Source organism: Mesoplodon mirus, assembly GCF_964341445.2.
Source record: "Mesoplodon mirus genome assembly, chromosome: 3".
NCBI lineage: Eukaryota > Metazoa > Chordata > Mammalia > Artiodactyla > Ziphiidae > Mesoplodon > Mesoplodon mirus.
The window spans coordinates 89491600-89512921 of NC_138978.1; the positions used below are offsets into that span (position 1 = coordinate 89491600).

Sequence of the window (21322 nt, forward strand, 5' to 3'; positions counted from 1 at the left end):
CTGGATGTCAGCTGCAAAAATCAGGTGCCACATGCATGTAAAGATCCCTTCCAGGAGACACTGATGCTCTGGAGCATGGCAAAGGGAGAGCACAAAGATAGTGCCCATGCTCCGAGGATCGGAAAGGGTTAGAGTTAACCCCGAGACGCATGTTTAATTAGAAACCTATCCCTTAGGCCACAATCATGAGGATTAGCTAATAGGCCTTCTTCACAGAAAGACTTAGCTCCTGAGTCTGTTGCCTCTTACTGTGCCCTGGCGGTGATAGCTGTTTAAGAACTCGTTCCTCATTGATTCCAGTCCTGTGGGATCCGCTAGCAGAAGCCCCACTGGCCACCAGAGTCAGGAGATAGAAAGGTGTCCCCTGGCAGCAGTCACAAAAACCAGGTCACCAGATAGGGGTATGAGCTCCTTTCTGGGTGACACCAATTATTACAGTCCCAAGTGACCAGGAACACAAGCTCCCCTAGCCTTCAGAGCCAGGAGATGAAGAGGTATCTCCTTAGAGGCAGTCACAAAAATCAGGGCATGAGATATGTGTAAAGGCTTCTGTCCAGGAGACACTGGTGCTCTGGAGCAAGCAAAGGGAGAGCACAGAGATGGCACCCTCCAGTCTCTGTCCACAGAGAGTATTCCAGCAGGCTACCAGATGTGTGTGTTAAATTAGATACCTGCCCCTCAGGCTAACACTTTAGTATAAGTAGGTGAGTCTCCTTCACTTTAAGTCTGGACTCAATCAGCTGCCTCTAAGCTGGGCCCTGGACAGGTGAGTATGAGCATATACGCCCTTTAAGTGGCATTTCTTAGATTGCTACCATCTTGTGGGTCTCAGGATGTGAGCCCTGTTGGTTTTCAAAATTAGATGTTTTGGGGGCTCATATATCAAGTGCATGTCTTAAAAGTTGGGATGACTGATGTGGGGTTTGAACACTTTGTTCCTCATGGAGAAGCTTTGGGTTCTGAGATCCCTCCTGGTTGTGGGTCACTGTGCCAAGAGTGGGGCTTATGGTGAAATTGTGACCTAGGCTCTCCTACCCACTTTGATGTGTTTTTCTTCTCCTTTGCCTGATGTGTAGCCATCACTCAGCTAGAATTTAGTTTTTTTTTTAAAGAGGAAATTGTTCCATATGTAGCTGCAGACTCACTTGTCTATGAGGGGAGGTGAGTCCAGGATCTCCCTACACTGCCATCTTCTGAAGAATTTGAACAAAGGGTTGACACCATCTGACCTAGATTCTGAAAGGATCTCTCTGAACATGGTGTGGAAAACAGACTGGTAGGAGATGATGACAGAAGAAGGAGGCTTGGACTGGGAAAGTTGTGTAGAGTTGGTGACAAGGGATCAGATTCTGAATCTGTTTCTAAAGTCAAGCCAACAGCATTCGCTGATGGATTTTTGGTTCCTGGACTTAAGTTTCAAATGCGGGTTCTGAGAGTCCAAGTTGAAAGACCTTAGAAAGAATAAGATTTTTTTGAAAATTGAAGTAGAACGTTGCGTTAGTTTCTGGTGAACAGCAAACTGATTCAGCTATATATGTGTGTGTACATACATACATACACACACACACACACACACACACACACATATATATACTTTTTAAGATTCTTTTCCATTATAGGTTATTATAAGATACTGAATGTACTTCCCTGTGCTATACAGTAAGTCTTTGTTGTTTATCTATTTTACACATAGTATTGTGTATATGTTAACCCCAAACTCCTAATTTATCTCTCCCCACCCCACCCTGTTATCACCTCTGGTATCATAAGTTTGTTTTCTATGTCTGTAAGTCTATTTTTGTTTTATAAATAAGTTCATTTGTACCATTTTTTTTAGATTCCACATATAAGCAATATCATATGATATTTGTCTTTGTCTGACTTATTTCACTCAGTATGACAATCTCTAGGTCCATCCATGTCACTGCAAATGGCATTATTTTCTTCTTTTTTATGGCTGAGTATTATTCCACTGTATATATATACCACATCTTCTTTATCCATTCATTTGTTGATGGACATGTAGGTTGCTTCCATGCCTTGGCTACTGTAAATAGTGCTGCTTTGAATATTGGGGTGCATGTATCTTTTCAAAGTATAGTTTTCTCCAGATATATGCCCAGGAATGGGATTGCTGGATTATATGGCAACTATATTTTTAGTTTTTTAAGGAACCTCCATACTGTTTTCCATAGTGGCTATATAAATTTACATTCCTACCAACAGTGTAGGAGGGTTCCCTTTTCTCCACACCCTCTCCAGCATTTTTATTTATAGACTTTTTAATGATGGCCATTCTCACTGGTACCTCACTGCAGTTTTGATTTTCATTTCTCTAATAATTAGCAACGTTGAGCATATTTTCATGTGCCTATTAGCCATCTGTATGTCTTCTTTGGATAAATGTCTATTTAGGTCTTCTGCCCATTTTTTTTTTTTTTTTAAAGGCAATTTTTTTTTTTTTTTTTTTTTTTTTTTGTGGTACGTGGGCCTCTCACTGCTGTGGCCTCTCCCATTGCGGAGCACAGGCTCTGGACGCGCAGGCTCAGCGGCCATAGCTCACGGGCCCAGCCGCTCCACGGCACGTGGGATCTTCCCAGACCGGGGCACGAACCCGTGTCCTCTGCATCGGCAGGCGGACTCTCAACCACTGCGCCACCAGGGAAGCCCCTGCCCATTTTTTGATTGGGTTGTTTGTTTCTTGTTATTGAGTTGTACGACCTGTTTGTATAATTTGGAAATTAATCCCTTGCCAGTTGCATTGTTTGTAAGCATCTTCTCTCTGTAGATTGTCTTTTTGTTTTGTTTATGGTTTCCTTTGCTGTGCAAAAGCTAATAAGTTTGATTAGGTCCCATTTGTTTGTTTTTGCCTTTATTTCTTTTGCCTTGGGAGACTAACCTAAGAAAACATTGCTATGGTTTATGTCAGAGAATGTCTTGCCTATACTCTTTTCTAGGAGTTTTATGGTATCATGTCTTATATTTAAGTCTTTAAGCCATCTTGAGTTTATTTTTGTGTATACTGTGAGAGTGCGTTCTAACTACACTGATTTACATGTGGCTCTCCAGCTTTCCCAAAACTACTTGCTGAAGAGACTGTCTTTTCTCCATTGTATATTCTTGCCTCCTTTGTCAAAGATTAATTGACTGTTAAGTATGTGGTTTTATTTCTGGGCTCTCTATTCTGTTCCATTGATCCATATGTCTGTTTTTGCACCAGTACTGTGCTGTTTTGATTACTGTAGCTTTGTGGTATTGTCTGAAGTCTGGGAGTGTTATGCTTCCAGCTTTGTTCTTTTTCCTCAGGATTGCTTTGGCAATTCTGAGTCTTTTATGGTTCCATATAAATTTTAGGATTATTTGTTCTAGTTCTGTGAAAAATATCATGGGTAATTTGATAGGGATCACATTAAATCTGTGTATTGCTTTGGGAACTATGGCCATTTTAGCAATAGTAATTCTTCCAATTCAAAAGCATGGGATACTGGAATAAGATTTAGACTAGATGAAAAGGGGAGGCTGGGGATCTGAAGAACCTGATTACCTTTACCCTGTGGAGGGGGACACTTACCTGGAAACACCTGGTCAAGATACCAGGCAAGCAAGCCATACAGAGCAGCATCAATAAGCATCATCTTCATGGACATCAGAAAACTGAATTCATCCCCTTCCATGGGACTATTCCCAATATTGTTCCACTGTAGCCCCAGGCCTTGCTCTTCAAAGCGAGCCAGGTACTCAGTACCAAACCCAAATGCCACAGGAGACAGCAGGCTCTGCAGTGGGGCAAAAAGGGCATGAAAGATGAGCAGAGGGTCTTTTACCCAACCCAAAATAATCTACAAGGTAGGAAGGAGGGCGAAAAGAGGATCCATGTTGTATCCAGGTGTAAGACCACCCCAGGGAGTGGGTAAGGCGGTCTTCCCACAGGAATATAACTCTGGGAATATCTTTCAGTCCTCAGGGACCCCCACCCAATACTCACTGGGCCACCTCTCACCTGTCCAATGGAACACAGTAGTGTACAGAAGACAAAACCACATAGCATAACACAGCAAAGGACCAAAGGTCTTCATGTTTAGCTTCCTAACTTTCCCCCCTTCTTCCTACCTCTTTCTTAAGATCTTACAGTTTTTGGTAGAACAAAGAAGCTTACTTGAACTGCTTTGTGAGAATCCCATTAGAAGTGTCCATAAAGTCATCAGTGTTCTAGGGCAAGCTTGAGGGCTAGGCAGGGGATGGTCTCATGACCTCCTGAACTCTGTCAGCCAAAAAGCCCTCAGGTTACAGTGACTATCACCTTTTCCCATCTCCAGACTGGGGACAATCATTTTCTTAGGTTCTCCTTGGAGAGCCCAAGTAACTGAATAGGTGGCATACAGAAGGAAGTCTGAAGAGGAAGTTCCCCAGCCACATCCCCACAGGTGGTCCATTGCATGGCAGAAAGCACATAAGCACGTGTAGAGGGATGAGTTATTCCCACTTGCTCTGCTGGGTGACCTAGCTCTAGTTTGAAGGACCCACGGTGGTGTTCAGAGTGTCTCTCTGCAGAAGGAAGGGATTCTCCAGCTATATGTTCACAAAAACCATTAAAAAAAATCTCAGCCCAGCCCTGGTCCACAGAGCTTCCAGAACTATAGCTTCCTGGTAGACCCACACACAAGAAACTAGTTGTGGCTTCAAAGTACCAACTGCCTATGCAGTATACCAAGATAGCCCAGCTCTGCCTACAGGCTGAGTCATAAGGATTTCTTTCCCTTTGTGATCATGCTGGAAAATTGGGTGCCATAAATGACAGCAATTAATTCTTATTTAACATGAGAAATAAAAGGCAGATGCCCTGGCAACACTAGAGCCAAATAAGCTTGAGTCGTGAGAACAAGTTTGACTTAGATTTTCCCCAATGAGAAGCCGGTGGTAGTCCTTTCTCAACTGCATTGTACAAAGAAGTACAGATAGGGAGATTCTGGAGGACAAGGAAATTTTCACCCTACAGGGCTTAGAAGCTATTTAGCCTGGTTAATGAGAGGGTGTAAATAGATCATTTGAAAACAATTAGAGAAAAAGATAGTGTTGTTTGGGCATTGTGAAGAGGTCTCTCAGGCAATCCAGCGTCAATTTCCAGAGACCTCTCTTGGCAAGAGGGCCTGACTGGCTCATTTTGGCACCCCTCTCTGAGTGCACTGGTAGAACATGACAAAGACACTGTAGAGCTGCTCTGATTCAAATTCTTTTGGAGAGAAACAAAAACTTTTAATTTACGGAAACATTTTTCTGGACAGAATAGTTAGGGGGCAAGCTCCCTCCCTTATGAATCTTCTCAAATGTTAGGAAAAAAAACCTGAGTGAAATGGGCCCAGTTGTTCTCCTCTTATGGATACACAAAGGGACCCATGAGTTGAACTGGTTTTCAATTACTTCCCAGGGCAGACTAATCAAGCAGATTTGGTGAGGAGGAACTCTTAGGTTGCTCAGGGTGAAGAATGCTCCCACTTTTGTACCTGTGCCTTCAAACCTTGTGTTCCTTTGTGCCAAAAGGCAAAGTGGATCCCCTCAAAGGGTGAGCCAGTCCTCTCAGACTGCTACATACCCCTCAGATGGAATGCATCATATTCTAGGTGTAAGCCCAGGGTCCCTTACCACAGCCAGCTTCAGGTCGGCCGTCATTCGGTCCTGCCAAGCAAAGCAGAGAATGTGTGGCAGGTAGAGGGTGAAGTAGATGATACCACTACAGGCTGCTGCCAGGCTGGCCCTGGAGAAGAAGGTGCTGAGCAGGAAGCACTGCATGATTGTAGCAGTGGAGAAAGCCAACAGGAACAGGAAGAGGATGAATGGATTGCTATAATGCAGGATCCTTCCATGCTGAAACGAAAGAGACCACTTGAGTCAGTAATTTCCACCCACATCCAGGGGCACCACCCCTCTCAGGAGTGACCTCTGTGCTGTGATTCTGGGGCCTTCAGAAGCCCTCTGCCCCAAAGGGATCTCTCCCATCAGCCTGTTGTTGGTATCCAAATTTCCACATTTAAGACTCAATGTGTTGAGTTCCTTTAATTCTAATTATGTCATTTTTCCCCAGGAGGGTAACATATTAAGCTACCTATCAGTACTGAGTAATTATTATGTGTTCACTAAGGAAATCCTTGGGAAGGGGATAATGTGGAGAAATAAGCCTAGAGCAGGGGAGGAAGATATGCAGAGGGGGTCTTGGAGCATCAGTAGCTCCTGGGATATACTGAGTAGATGAGGAACAAAAGAGGGAGGTGGGAGACCATCCAACAAGCTTTAACATTTTGCCTGGGGCCTGGCCTGCTAACTTAAATCATTTATATTGGGTTAGCCAAAAATTTCGTTTGGGTTTTTCCGAAACATCTTAGGGAAAAACCCAAATGAAATTTTTGGCCAACCCAATACTTATATTCTGAGATTTGCCTCTCATATAGGTAAAAATATCAGTAGTTAATCCACATCACTTGGAAGTGGATTAATCCTCCAGACCCATAATATCATACAAATACATTTCATAGAACCTGTGGGCAATATTCAATATCTTTCATGTTAACTAGTGGGTCAATCACTTTGGCTATGTAGAAAATAGGACCAAACTAGGTATTTTTAATAAGTGAGCTGCTGTCCAGTTACATTAGAGGATAAATTGAGATGTTCAAATTTATTAGGCCTTCTTGGTTCTCTTTTGCTATAGGCCTCCTATAGGATTTTTACCTATGAGGTATCCTCCTATGAGGATTTTTACCCTTTGCACATAACTCCAAATTCATATAGATCATCCTGTTCTTTTCTTGGGAACATAAAGGTACAAACTGGTTCACCTCTTGAATTGGTTCTGATTAATTGGTAGTGGTGACCTGAAGCACTGGGCTTCTCTCAGTAGAAAAGAGAGACCAAGTAGCAATATATATAATGGGCATGTAAGATTTGAGTAGAAAAAATGTGCCACTTATCTCCTGCTGCTACCGCTTCTTCTTCATTCATGCTGTCATGCCTGCCAGGTACTGACAGAACAGATTGAAAAATGGAATAAAACAAATGGCAAAGGAGGTGGAAGAGAGCCATGCTTAACTAGAAGCAAACTTTGAGGAAATCTAAATAAAAGTCAAGGTTAAGACTCAGGGTTCCTGATTTTGTGTGAAAGTGCTCTCCACATTACCCTGGGAAGCTCACTCCTCATCCTTAATCACATGCAACTCAATAAAAGCAAGACCTTGACTGAACATGTGGCTTTTGGCTGGAAGAACTTTAAGGTTATTGTTACTCTCAGAAGAATGAAATTAATTTCTTATCTCAGCTCAAAGCAAAGTCCTACAACCTTCTAAGCTATATAATTTCTCATTGACTTCAGGCAGATATGAAAGTCATTTGGCTGACCCAACAATTTCACTGGCCTTGTCTTCTTCTAATGACCACTTTTCTTTTTTGTTCTTAACAGCTTGAATAACAATGGAACCTTTCCATTGTCCCAGCTTCCAGCTTCTTTCCTGCATAGTTGAGGTGGGAAGGAACGACAGGGGAAAGATGAGAGCGTCATTCAAAGGAAAATCCTATTTTGTTGTGGAAAGCTCTGTTTCCGCCATCACTGGAAACTGGAACAATGTCCTGGTTCCCACAAGGAGAAACCCCTTTGTGCAAGAAACTCTTAGTAAACATTCTTTACCTCACGTCCTAAAAGCTTTGAAGTCCTAATGTCCATTCTTAGGAAGGCAAATCTCAATGCCACTTATTAGCAACAAGTCTCAGGGCCACTGCAAGATGTCGTGCATGTTTATGAGTTTTGCATAAGTCAGTTGTTCATGCATTTTGACTCCTTTAATTCTGAGGACACAAAATGTCTTAGTAGTGGGGAAAGGAGTAGACTGAAGGATGGGAAGGAACAAGGGACCCCTAGAGGAAGACAAGTTTCTCAGCTTCTCCCCTCATCTCTGGAACTCTAGGACCCTTTGTGTATTTAAAGCTACATTTGGGTCTGGTCAGATTGAGCAGACTGACCTCTACATCAGCATTGGTTTTGATAAGGCTCTAGCACAGGGTTTGGCTAAGGCCACAGCTCACTGAATCTCAGTGCAACACTTAAACTAAAACCATTCAGACTTAGTACATTTTACTGCAAAGAGAAGGGGCAGGATTTGGTTTAACTGGATATGTGTTGGTTGGACAGGATGTGTGATGGAACATTCTTGGATCAGGTAGGCACCAGGTATCATCCAGCATAACAAAGGACACAGCCAGAATCTGTGCATCAGCACATATATTGCTTAGTGCAAGGAACTCTTAATATCATCATGGTAAAGAGGCAGAACAAGCTTGATGACACTATATCAGAAGATTGCAAAGCTTGAAGTCTAAGGCTTATACTAAATCCCATCAAATAAATATAAAAAGTTACCTAAATTTATGTTCCATCATTCAACAAGTACAAAAGATCATCTACTGTGGAGGAGTTAAACATGAAGCACAGCAGTGTGTTATGAAATAATGTTTTATTTACAAGTCTAACTTGCAAGGGAGCTGCAAGTTTGCAGAGGATGGACCTACGCATGCTATCTGCGCCTATAAAATTCCTGTCACTGAGAAAGGATGGACTCCAAATTCCACCCTTTAAAACAGAGAGGTCTTAGAGATTTTGTAGGCAGCAGAATGTTCTTTGGTCAAGCCATGAATGGTGTGACCATGATGGTAATTAATAAACATTCCAGATCTCCTCTCCTAATACACTGAAAAGGCTCTCCACATTCCCACCCCAGCTGGTGGTTGGGACAGTAATCCCAAGAAAACATTCCTCGGATTCATTTCTTCTGTATTTGAAAAGAGAGAACGCTTTGCACATACAATCTCCCTGTGCTGGGCTCTGCTAACAGCAGCTTTTCCAGATAGTCCACGTAATGGGGTTGGATAATCTATGTAGATTGTGGTTCCCCAGGCAGGAAGTGGGAGCAGGGAAGATGCTGTGATGCAGTGGCTCTTTGGGAAAGACTCTGTCTCTCTGAGTGTCTTCCACCTTGGCTGAAATGGCCAGAAGCTACATGTCATGCTATCTTTGGTGGCCAGATGACTAATCTAGGCACAAGTTCATTAACAGGAAGAAAAGTGGGAGGAATAAAATTATTCAAGGTTTTCTGAACCTTCTCCATCTGGCTTACCGTGATGAATATAGTCAGGAGACAGATGCTCATTGACATGATAGAGAAGCTGTCCAGGAACCAGGTACACCAAATCACTGTGTTGGAGACACCCTGATTTTTCAAGGTCTCCTTCAGTCTCAACTCCTTCTCCAAGACGATGCTCTTTACAGTCATGGAGACAGAGTAGATCCAGGCCAGCACCATGAAGATAGGGAAACAGCGGTTCAGGATGATCATAAAACTAAAGCAAGAGGAGAGAAGCAGAATAGTAGATTGCCTTGTACCTGGTGGAGGTGGAGTAAATGTTAGTTGAATGAATATGTTGAGAACAAAGCCCAGGTGGAGGGAAAGGCAGAAAAATCTCCACCGGGCACTCAATGGACTTGACTCTTTTAATATATTGCACTTTGCCCCCAAGGATTACTTTTTCTTTAGAGCAAGACTGTAGCCTTTTGGTTAGTCCAGATGAAAACTCTGTGAGTAAAATGTGTAAATAAAGTTGTACTACGTATGTTACACAGTATAGATGTTCTTTATAAGATCTCAGGCAGCTTTTTGGTTAGTCCAGATGAGGGCTCTGTAAGTGAAATGTGTAAATAAAATCATACTATGTATGTTACATAGTATAGAGCTTCTTGTAAGATCTCCCAGGAAAGGATTGCAGACTTGATGATGTGGGATGTGACTGGAATAGGTAGATACATGCTAACTGACACTGAAGTCCAAGAAGGTGGACAAAGGGAACTGGTGGTGGTGAGATCAATAACTGGGCTCCCCAAGGGGTCAGCTAGTCAAGCACTGTCTACCCATGAGGATCAAACCCCAGTTATACAGGAAGAGGCACAAAATAACTAATCAGTATGGCACTTTCAGAAGGCAACTGACCCAGCAACAAATCAATCAGTGATTCAATAGTCATTGACTCCACCAGCCTACTGGTGGAGTACATCTATGGATATTCATTCCAGCAAGCAAGGCAGAGTTGATATTCTGGAATTACTCTACTGTGAACTTTACATATGTTTTCCCTGTGCTTGATGTGCTAGTAAAAGCCCTTGAGATTATTATTTCTTGAAAACTGTTGCGTGTCACAGGAAGGGCCCAATTCCAGCGTGGGAGGGTTTCACTCAAGATGGCCCTAGGGAGAGAACCATAAATTCATAACGCCTGCCCTTCTGGGACCTGCCACCAGAGGGCTCTCCCACATTGAATGGCCAGAATCCCTACCGCCTCCTCACTGTTTACCCCACTTCCTTGCCGGTTACTCCTATTCTGATCTTAGAAGTAGAGCTGGGCTTTTGCCCCGTCTCCATTTCCCATCTCTGCCTATTGTCCAAACTTAAAATGACTGCAGAACAGCCCCTGTTATCTCTTTTAGTCTTCTGTAGAGCTGAAGGAGAACTGATTGGACTGAGGTGTTACACCCATACTGGGCTTTATTTTACTACCTTGCCAGCTGGCAGTTTGACTCTTCCTTTTATAGGCTGTGCACATTTATCTCCTCCCTGATCCCCGCAAACCCACACGTACACTATGGTGAACTTCCCAGTTTTCTTCTAGGAGTTGAATCCCTAAGCCAACTGCAGATCTCTGCTGCTGTCCTTGGGAGCATTTCTGCCCCATCCACCATAGTAAATGAGCCCCCCCCCAGCCCCTTCTCTCTCTTTGTCCCTCCCTCTACCACCCCCCAAATGCATGTTCAGAAAACAGTGGGCTACTTGCTTAGTTTGCTACTGGCCAGCAAATGTACAGGCCTGGGGATGGGGGTGGGCAGGCAGGGAGGGCCCAAGCTCATCCAACACATCCCTCTACCTTTTCATTAAGCATACATCATGAGAATGTTAATTAGGGAAGGAGCTGCATTATTCCAAGGCTCCTAGGAACCGGACCTACTTGTGATGCAGAGTCCTAATTTGCTCTTTTGGCAGTCACAGGGCAAACACTCTGACCTGAACCCTTCCACATACCAAACATACTACGTAGTGGAAATTTTAAAAGCCTTTGTCCCCTCCCCCAACCTCACTTCCCCTGCTTTAATTTTCACCTTCCCTTTTCCTCCCACAACACCAGCTCCTTTCTCCCACTTGTCCATGTGACCCTGCCTGGAGCCGAGGAGAAGCAGGCTTCTTAATCAGAGCTCCATTCTCCCCGAGCCGGCCCCACGCCCCAGGTTTTTTTCCTCCAAAGTGACTGAAGCCTGGGGAGCACCTCCACCTCATCTCACCCCAGCAACCTGATCAGCTTGTCCTGGAGGGGGACTGGGACCTCAGACTCACGAGTCATCCACAAAGCAGGGGTAAGGCATCTGCTGGAGGTAGATTCCAACTGGAACCTCAGCCTGGGCCTGACTCCTTGTGATCCCCTGTTCAACCATGTCCTGCAGATAGGCAAACCCGCCCCAGATGTATCGGAAGTCTTCCACAGGATCAGCTCTGGGGCCAGAATCCCAGTACCTAAGAAGAAACCGGAGAGAGGGACAAAGGATGGGAATGGGAATGGACAGCTCACTCACTGGTCATAAGCACGAGGGGACTCCGTATTCACTCTCCTGAAACTTTCCCCTGAACTTTTCCACACTACCTGATTCTATTTTCCAGTTCACAGGTTAAATCCCAATTATGAACATTAGCCACAGCACGATTTGTAATTGCTTTCATTCAAGTACTCTAATTTGAGCTTTACAAAATATCTTACTTCCTCTGATTTAACTTAATTTAATTGATTTACAGGCTGAGTCCAGTCTCAATCCCCTACTCTGTACCAAACCTAATTTCCCAGTGACTTTGGTGAAACCTCATTTGCAGAATCTCTATGTGAAGATAACTCAGTACCTAGAGGTTTTCACCTCCAAATTGCACAAAGGCCAGCCAGGGACAAGTTCTGAGTTGAGGGGGTAAAGACAGGGTAGCTGAACTCTCCTGGTCCCACCAGCTAGCAGGATGTACTGTCTAGCTTAGTTCTTTGATACCAAAGTGCTTCTGTGCCTTTCTGAGTAACCTTTCTGCCCCTGAAGGAGACGGGTGGCCTGAGCCCATAGGAGCCCCCTTTCCTTGCCTCATACATCACTGGGGGTGCCCAGGTCCTTCTGAGATCTCCTGAAACATCACCTGTCTTTGATCTTATTGGTTTTCTCCACCACATCTATGTCCATTCGGATCTTGTACTTCACATGGGGTGGTAGGGAGCTGGTCCAGGGATACATGTCAGGAAATACCACACCAGCCCAGAACCTGTTTTCCTCCAGCAGAGACAGGGCTCGTTGGGTGAGTTGAAATTCATCATCATAGCTTTCAAACTTATCCAGGATCAAGCACTGCGGATAATCACAAAGGTTGAGAGAGTTTGAGGAGCACCACCTGCAAAGACTCAAGGGCAAAAAAATGGCAGAGGATCAGGGCTGCCGCCCCAGGGGATGGGTCAAAAGCAAGGAGACCTATAAACTTACTGTTTGCTTAACTCCGGGGTCTGGTGTCAAGTTTTCAATGTGTCTAGATTTGGGGGTGAAAGGGGGCTTAGGAACGCTGACTTGCTCTCATCCCTGCAGATTTAGTGAGGACCGCACTATCGGGCTGTCCAAGTATGCAAGTCGTCAAAATGACAAAAATACTCCCAGCTCTCACTCCCCAGCATGGGGAGTCGAGGGAGTGGGGTCACATCAGATACAAGCTGCTTTGAAGATCAGAAAGCCTGCTAATAAAAGAGTTTTAAAGAGAGAAACAGTCCCAGCGGTAAACCTTCCTGCCTCTCTGCAAACACACAAGGATGGCCAGCTGAGGCAAGAACAAGGAGGAAGAAAGAAAATAACAGAAAGCCGAAGTGATTTCATCAGGGAAATCATTTCCAGTTACAATTTTATGACAGGTAATGAGGATGGAGGAGGAATTTCCTAACACATCTTTTTTTTTTTTTTTTCTCCCCCGGAAGAGAAAAAAATCATTACCCAGAAAAGAGCAAAACTAAGAATTTCTTTTAATTTGAATATTGGGAGTTGTCCACTTTTACAGATTTGTTAAAGCATTGTAGTGTACTTGGATGTGTTTTATCCTTAACCTCCTGTTTCTATAATACACTGGGGTTATTGTGCGATGTTTCTTTATTAGAATGTAACTCACAAGAGGTCAGCTGGCCTTGTCTTGATTAATCTGTTCATGGAATACTTACTGAGAGCCTGCAATGTGCCAGAGCCTGCTTGGCTCCAGGGATACAAGGAGGAAAGATAAAATCTCTTACTAAAAGAAACTCCAGACCTCATGAGGGAGAGGGTTGGAGTAAACCAACAATCAGAATGCAGAATGATCAGGTTCTGAAGAAAGCAAGCCTAGAGTAGTCTAGTAGCCCAGTGGAGGGGTGGGGGGTGTCCCAGAGGGCTGCCTGGAGGAAGAGACTCCTGAGCAGGATGAGAATAAGCAGGAATTAGCCAAGGGAAGAAAGCAAGGGAAAGGTCAGCTCAGGCACAGGGAATAGCTCGCAGGGTTTCTGGAGACCTGCAAGAATAGAATAGTGGTTTCCTTCCTTGGCTGTGCTTTAGAACCACCACGGAGCTTTAAAAAGACAAGTATACTCAAGTCCCACCCCAAACAATGAAATCAGATTCTCAAGAGGCAGGGCCAAAGCATCAGCATTTTGTCAAACACTCCCCAGCTTGTGCCAATGTACAGAGAAGAACGTAGGTGAGCAGAGATGAGAGGTAAGAGATGTGTACTAAGAAGGCAGGTGGGGACCAGGTCAGTTGCCCTGCTGGGTTTGCAGGGTGAACAGCCAACTGAGAGGTTTCAAGGGATGCAGGGCTTTCCATGCTAAAATCAGGAGTTTTCTGGCAAACCCTAAAAAGCCACAAGAAACCACTGTAGGGTTTTAAGCAGAGGCATGACATATGAGATCAGACCATGTTTCTGAAAGATCACTGGTGGTGGGAAGGGGGAGCACGAAGTCTGGTTGGAAGGCTGTTGATGTAACACAGGCTTAAAGGAACATATTAACTCTCTCACAGAGCCTGTGAGTTACCTGGAATCCTCATTTTATTGAAGAGGAGACCTACCAGAGGTCACGCAGCTAGACGGTGGCAGAGCCTGCATTCTCTCCCCATTTTTCAACTCCAGGCCCAGACTTCTTCCCACACCAGGAGCCACAGGCAAAGCCTGATCCACAGTCTCTCCATGTGCTCATGACTGTCTTGCAAAGTAAGAGAGCACAGCTATTACTTATCTCTCTATTTTAAAATAATCTGTCTCTCTCTTCTTTTAAATCAGTTTGTCGAGTTTAGGACTGCATATATAGAGTTTCAGTATTGACAAATAGAGTGAACTTGAAATTAAATTTCTAAAATAATCATGAAAGTTCTTGGGGAGATGGAAATTCTCTGCAGTTTCTTTTAGCTGTAACACACACACACACACACACACACACACACACACACACACAGAGTATTCTACCAATTCCCTCATAGCATCACAGGGCACTTGGACAGACGGAGTCATAGAGAGGTCTTACAGTCTGATGTGCTTGCTTACTGATGAGGAAACTGGCATCTTAGGGCCTTGCCCCAGGTCAGTATAGGTCAGAAGCAGAATATGAATCCATGTTTTCAAGTGTCAAGCCTGAAGGGTACTGCTGTTCCTTCACATTGCTCTAAGAGTAAGCCATACTCCAACTACAAAGTTGGAGCAACAGAATTCCTAAACAAGATCTCTTGCCCCTGTCCAGTAGGTCAGCACCGTCCAGTAGAACTTTCTGCAATGATGGAAACGTTCTATTTCTGCCCTATCCAACATGGTAGCCAGTAACCACATATGGCTATTGAGTACTTGAAATGTAGCTAGTGCATCTGAGGCACTGATTTTTTCACTTTATTTAAATTTAAATAGCGACATGTGGTTACTGCATTGGTTAGCACAGCTCTAGAGACAGTAAGTTCCCGGAGGTCAGGGCCCATGTCTTATTCATTAGGTCTCTGGAACAGTATTTCCTCATGAAAGGGACTCAATAAGTGTCTACTGAACTGAATTAATTCAAATTTAGAAGTCCCAAATGCTGCAAGAAATAGAACTTTACTACTGTGTGTTTTGAACATAATCCTGTGCACCCAAAATCAGATGGTAAACTAGGAGAAATTAGTGAAAGGTGAATTTTGGATATAATGTTAATAAGAGTATAACTCTCAGTGAAGCAAAAAAGCTAATAAAAACAAACACATTTTAATAATGTGACTTTCCGAGCAATCTAGCCCATTCTCTTTGAACTCTCCTTTCATGTCTTAAAGGGAAATCTATACTGGAATAAGCGCTGATGTTTTCAGTGATATCGTTGAGTCCTGCAATGACGTGGGCTCCATCCTGCCTCTTTTATCAGGCAGCTGATTCAGAGTCATGTTTCCTGTTGCATCCCCCTAGACTGGTACCCTGATACTCTCTGGAAAAACAAAACCAAAAGGTTCTCAAACACTCATTTTTACCCTGAAACGTCTGACCCATTTTCAAAGTTGAATTATCATCTTTGGAAAGATGGTACAGGGTAGTGTTTGAATGCCATCCCCACTCTGCTGTTTCCTAACTGTGTGGCCTCTCTTTCCCTATCTGAGAACTGGAGATACGCCTACCTCACAGGTGTGTTCTAAGGATCACATGAACTTGTTTGGGAAGGGCCAGCCAGTGCTGCCTGGTAAGAATAAAAGTTGATGCTTACTGCAGGCTCACAATATGACCAAAACTGGTCCAAGGGCTTTGCTTATATTAACCCCTTGAATCATCACAACCACTTTATGATTATCACTCCAAGCTCTCTTAAGAGGCATGATGAGCAAACTTCCTCTGGAGACAGCCTGTGTTTTAACCATGTAGGATACTAAACCATTTCACAAGTAATGAGGACTTGATGAATACCATTTTTATTACTGTTTTTGCAAAATATCTTGAAAATCAAAAGAGTCTAGTGGCTTTTAAGCCCCTGCCAGATTACCTTTCATTTATGACAGCTGTTTGTCTGGGGAAGAAGGCAGTTATTTTTTAAAAACAATATGGCTGGGAACATAACCCATCCCAAGCTGATCTATAGCAACTCATCTAGTTAGAACAATGCTACGGACAGAAGCCAAAGCTCTGTGTCCACCTGGGCAATGGAGGGTGGCAGTGGGGTGGGTCCTAAGCCACTGGTGTTCACTAGCTTGCTCATTGGCCCTTAGGTGAAAGTCAGACAACTCTACCAGAGGAAGGTATTATGAAGCTAATCCAGAATATCTTCCTGAGGTCAAGGCAGAGCAATTGCAGATTTGGACATGAGTCAGAAGTCCCTGGGTCATCCACTGAGGTATGACTCATGATGTACCCTTGCATTCTCACAGGGAGGCCACCTGCCTAACAGCAAATGACCTCGTTCCCTTTTGGTACTTGCTCTGGTCCCTGAAGTTAACATCTTGGCTAATGAGCATGTATATTGATGAGAGTGTGTTTGGGAGGCAATGATGATTGACTAAACCCTTAACCAAGGTTATGGATTTTGACATATCTGGTGTGGTCTGATTAGCTTATAAGTTAACACATAGTAGGTTCTAATGAGACTGAAGCCACAGAGTCTGTTTATAAAAGCTATTTGGTTCTACACAGAGAGAAACTGTGTGACCATGGATATTAGGGAAGAATACTGTAGGTACGTTAAGTAATGGCTAGTGTAAGAGGCTCAGCATAAAAATAGCACCAGTACTGGGAAAAAGATTCAAAGGGCATCTTCACTGATTAAAAATTCATTGTCTCACGGCTTCAGAGGCAGATTCTGGGCAAATTTTGCAAGCAGAATTCAGAATCTCAAAGAGAATTGTTATAATGCCCTGTGATAGCCAAGGGCAGTAAAGCAAGAGAAGAGGTTTCCTTGTTTCCTTCCGTTCCCAACTACTGTGGCCAAAATCTGGGTGGCAGGACCACTGCCATTTGAAGCCCACACATATCCTACAATTCCTTGTTTGTTGTTTTGCTGATACTCACCAGGAACCAGAGAGCACCCTGGCGGAAGAGGTGTGGCTGTCTCCAGGGCAGGCAGCTGTGTTTAAGACCTCTGGAGAATGCAGTCACTTGTTTACACAGCTAAATCAAACACTACCTTGGGAGAAGAAGCTACAGTAGCAGCAGGCTTCCTTCTTCAACTGTGACCCCTCCAGCTCTAATTCAAATACATTAAGTAATAGATAAATTATCTATTAAGCGGGAAAGGATGTCCAGTGGAGGCAAAGAGAGAAAGAATCTCTTTTTCTGCTTGAACCTGATAATCAAAGGGGATTGGTACTCTTTGCTGACACAGTACTTTGACTAATACACCCAGGACATGTAAGGGATGAGTCTTCAGGGATAAGAAAAGCACTACACCCTGAGAGACGCTGCCTCTACAATCCTGCCTCTTAGGAATTTGACTTCCACACTCAAGCTGAGAACAAAGTGGCTGATGAATGCCAACTGAGGTCTCAAGTGGTCCCGCTGGTGGACCTGGAGACACGTGGGGTTCCTTCTGGAAAATGCCAGTGGATGTGGGCAAACATCCCAGAATGAATTTCCTGGCATATCTAGACCATAACACTCAAGATTTGTTTCCCAACACATGGAAAAAGCCACTGGATAAAATAGTTTCGGGCTGGTTGAGTTGGTTGAGTTGGTGAGGTAGAGGCCAAAGGCGTTGCCATACATTTTATCTAACACACCGGGCACTGTGAACAGACATGTGAAATGTTCAACCACAAAGAGTGAGGAAATGCACCATGACAGGAAAACAAAGGGATAGGAAATGCACAGCTGTTAAAAAATGTCCGTTTCTAAAATAAATAAATACAATAATGAAACAAATAAAAAGGTCAGGTTGGAGCATGAAGACTCACACTAGGACAAAGCCACCAGGTGATGCTTCCTGTGTAGTTAGGTCCAAGGAAAGACAGAATAGCCTGGCTGACAACGGCAGGGGATTTTAGCTCTCAAAGCTTTCTTGTTTAACCATTCCAACAATTTTGGGAGGTGAGTGTTACCATATTAAAAATATTTAATAATCAGCAGAGCTGGGCACTGACCATTGAAGGGACGTGTCAGTCACAAACACCCAGTTCAGCCACACTGGTGAACACTGCCCTGGCTGTAGCTTCACTTATCATCCTTATTTTTCAGGCAGGGGAACAGCGATATTGCCCGAAATCACAGAGCTGGTACATCATGGCAAAACTGGGGTTTCAGAAAGATCTCACTGGAGGCAGTCTGGGAGCTGAACAGAAGCAGTGAGAGACCAGAGGCCCAGAGACCAGCTAGGGGAGATGGTACAGGCCCTAGTAAACAGAGGCCATACATGGAGAGGGTGAGGAAGCGGAATTTCGGAGATAATTTGGAAGATATCTGATAGTCCTTGGAGGATTTGTGACATTTTGACTTTGGATTTGTGTAACTTGTTTCTCCTCCATTAGATTGAATTCTAGCAGCTCCTTGAGATACCACTACTAAGGACTTATTTAATGACAAGCTTATCTCTCTCAATAGAATGTGAGCTTCTAGGGGTCAGGGATTAATTGTATTTATTCAGAGGTAGGTAGTTCAATTCATGCGAATATATGAATGATTGAATGAGCTCAAATATCTTTGGTTTCCTACTCTAAACCTAGTTATTTCCAAGCAGAAAAGACTGAATTACAATAGTGTCTGTTATTCTGAATATAACAAAATAATTGCTGTCCCTATCCAACTCATTATGTAATTTATCCAAACAATACTGACTGAACCCCCTACTAATATGCCCCTTGCGGTACAAGAAAGAACTTCCTCTTCAGAGCCAGACAGGTCTGAACTACAATTCTGGATCCACCTCTTATCTGCTGTGGTATGTTAAGCAAGTCAGTTTTTAATTCTATAAAATGATAACAATTATGCCTGCTGGGCAGGTAGTTAGGAGCGTTGCATGAGATGACATGTAAGAGTGCCCAACATAGTGGCTGGCTCAAACACAAGTTCCTTTCTTCTACCTACAACTCGAGCCAACCCCCTCCTCCTCCCCAAACTATGTTCTCCTTCCTCAGCCCAGTTCTATGTTTCTGAGAGACCGATGAGCCATAAAATAAGGTCATTGCCCATGAGTTGCTTATGATCCAGTTCATGGCTCTTAAAATAATATTGCTCTAATGGTGTAGACTTCTGTACCCTTCTGACCTTTCCCCTGACTTCTCCCTAGCATCCCACTGCACATTTGGAGACAATGAATCAACAGAAGAAAGCACTAGGACAGATATTATGCAAATCCCTATACACCTGACTAAAGTAAATTACATGATCAGTAGCTTTACCTTCCTAATCCTATTTTTATTTAGGCTAGCCTGAAAAATACGCTCCCTGAGCACATTCTAGTTGGGTGGTGGTGGCATGTGGCCAGGACCATGCAAGGTACAGAGGAAAGGTGGTCCAAAAAAACCCCCCTACTGATAATTCATCAACAAGATAATCACCATGTAGATAATAAAGAGTTATGCACATATATTGAGTGTGTTGACAGCAGAGGTAAAAGCAGTTAATGAATACATGTTTTTTCAAGACTTAGGGAAAGGAAGTTGTAACTGGTTAAAGTACAATTTTATGCCTTGATCAGAGGTATTTTCATATTAAAGTTTGGCTGAATTCAGCTTTCTGATGCTAAATTCAAGACCTGAAATTCAAATATACTATGAAATTAAAATACACTGTGAATTCTAAATAGTATTCCATCTGTGCCAGGTCTAACCCTTCGCTAAACAAAGAAATCAAAGGGGAGGGGTGTGGATATTTGTCTTAACTAAAGGGTTATCAGAGGAATTTTTCTAATTGTGCTTTTCTCAGAAGAAAAATATATGTGAATAAGACATATAAATTATGAATGTAAGAGTACACACATACCAGTTTAAGATATTTACCTACATGAAGACTCATTTGCCCTCAGCCTCCTTAGATATGGAGAAGAAGGTCATCAGAAGGACTGTAGAGATGACTCTTTCCACGTGTTAGAGATGTGATGCTCCCAAAATGTCACCTTCACCCCTTTCCCTGGTTGACTGCCCACCCTCTGAACAGGAAGTCTGTCTTTTACCTTGATTTTTTTTTCCCTGCTAAGGGCAGGGGATCAGGGGAAAGACTAAACATGGTTATGGGATGAATAAGGTTATAGAAGCCCTTTATTGAGGAGGTGCTCCAAGGACAAAAAGAGTTCTGAAAAGTTCCCTCTATGCCTACTTTCTGGAGGGTTTTTAGCCACAGCAATCAGAGAAGAAAAGGAAATAAAAGGAATCCAAATCGGAAAAGAAGAAGTAAAGCTGTCACTGTTTGCAGATGACATGATACTATACTTAGAGAATCCTAAAGATGCTACCAGAAAACTAATAGAGCTAATCAATGAATTTGGTAAAGTAGCAGGATACAAAATTAATGCACAGAAATCTCTGGAATTCCTATACACTAATGATGAAAAATCTGAAAGTGAAATCAAGAAAACACTCCCATTTACCACTGCAACAAAAAGAATAAAATATCTAGGAATAAACCTACCTAAGGAGACAAAAGACCTGTATGCAGAAAATTATAAGACACTGATGAAAGAAATTAAAGATGATACAAATAGATGGAGAGATATACCATGTTCTTGGATTGGAAGAATCAATGTTGCGAAAATGACTCTACTACCCAAAGCAGTCTACAGATTCAATGCAATCCCTATCGAACTACCACTGGCATTTTTCACAGAACTAGAGCAAAAAATTTCACAATTTGTATGGAAACACAAAAGACCCCAAATAGCCAAAGCAATCTTGAGAATGAAAAACAGAGCTGGAGGAATCAGGCTCCCTGACTTCAGACTATACTACAAAGCTACAGTAAAAAGACAGTATGGTACTGGCACAAAAACAGAAAGATAGATCAATGGAACAGGATAGAAAGCCCAGAGATAAACCCACGCACATATGGTCACCTTATCTTTGATAAAGGAGGCAGGAATGTACAGTGGAGAAAGGACAGCCTCTTCAATAAGTGGTGCTGGGAAAACTGGACAGGTACATGTAAAAGTATGAGGTTAGAACACTCCCTAACACCATACACAAAAATAAGCTCAAAATGGATTAAAGACCTAAATGTAAGGCCAGAAACTATCAAACTCTTAGAGGAAAATATAGGTAGAACACTCTATGACATAAATCACAGCAAGATCCTTTT

At 43.1% G+C, this 21322-nt stretch overlaps 1 protein-coding gene across 1 annotated transcript in view; it reads right to left on the reverse strand.

The window, feature by feature from the left end:
• Positions 1-21322, reverse strand: part of ABCA4 (ATP binding cassette subfamily A member 4) — a gene marked incomplete at its 5' end in the record, with an annotated part of 129837 nt that overhangs the window by 61800 nt on the left and 46715 nt on the right. The window contains 5 exons of the mRNA XM_082614295.1: positions 3572-3776; positions 5641-5862; positions 9156-9378; positions 11414-11590; positions 12245-12450. Coding sequence (XP_082470421.1) covers positions 3572-3776; positions 5641-5862; positions 9156-9378; positions 11414-11590; positions 12245-12450 — 1033 coding nt within the window. The remainder of the gene's footprint in view (positions 1-3571; positions 3777-5640; positions 5863-9155; positions 9379-11413; positions 11591-12244; positions 12451-21322) is intronic.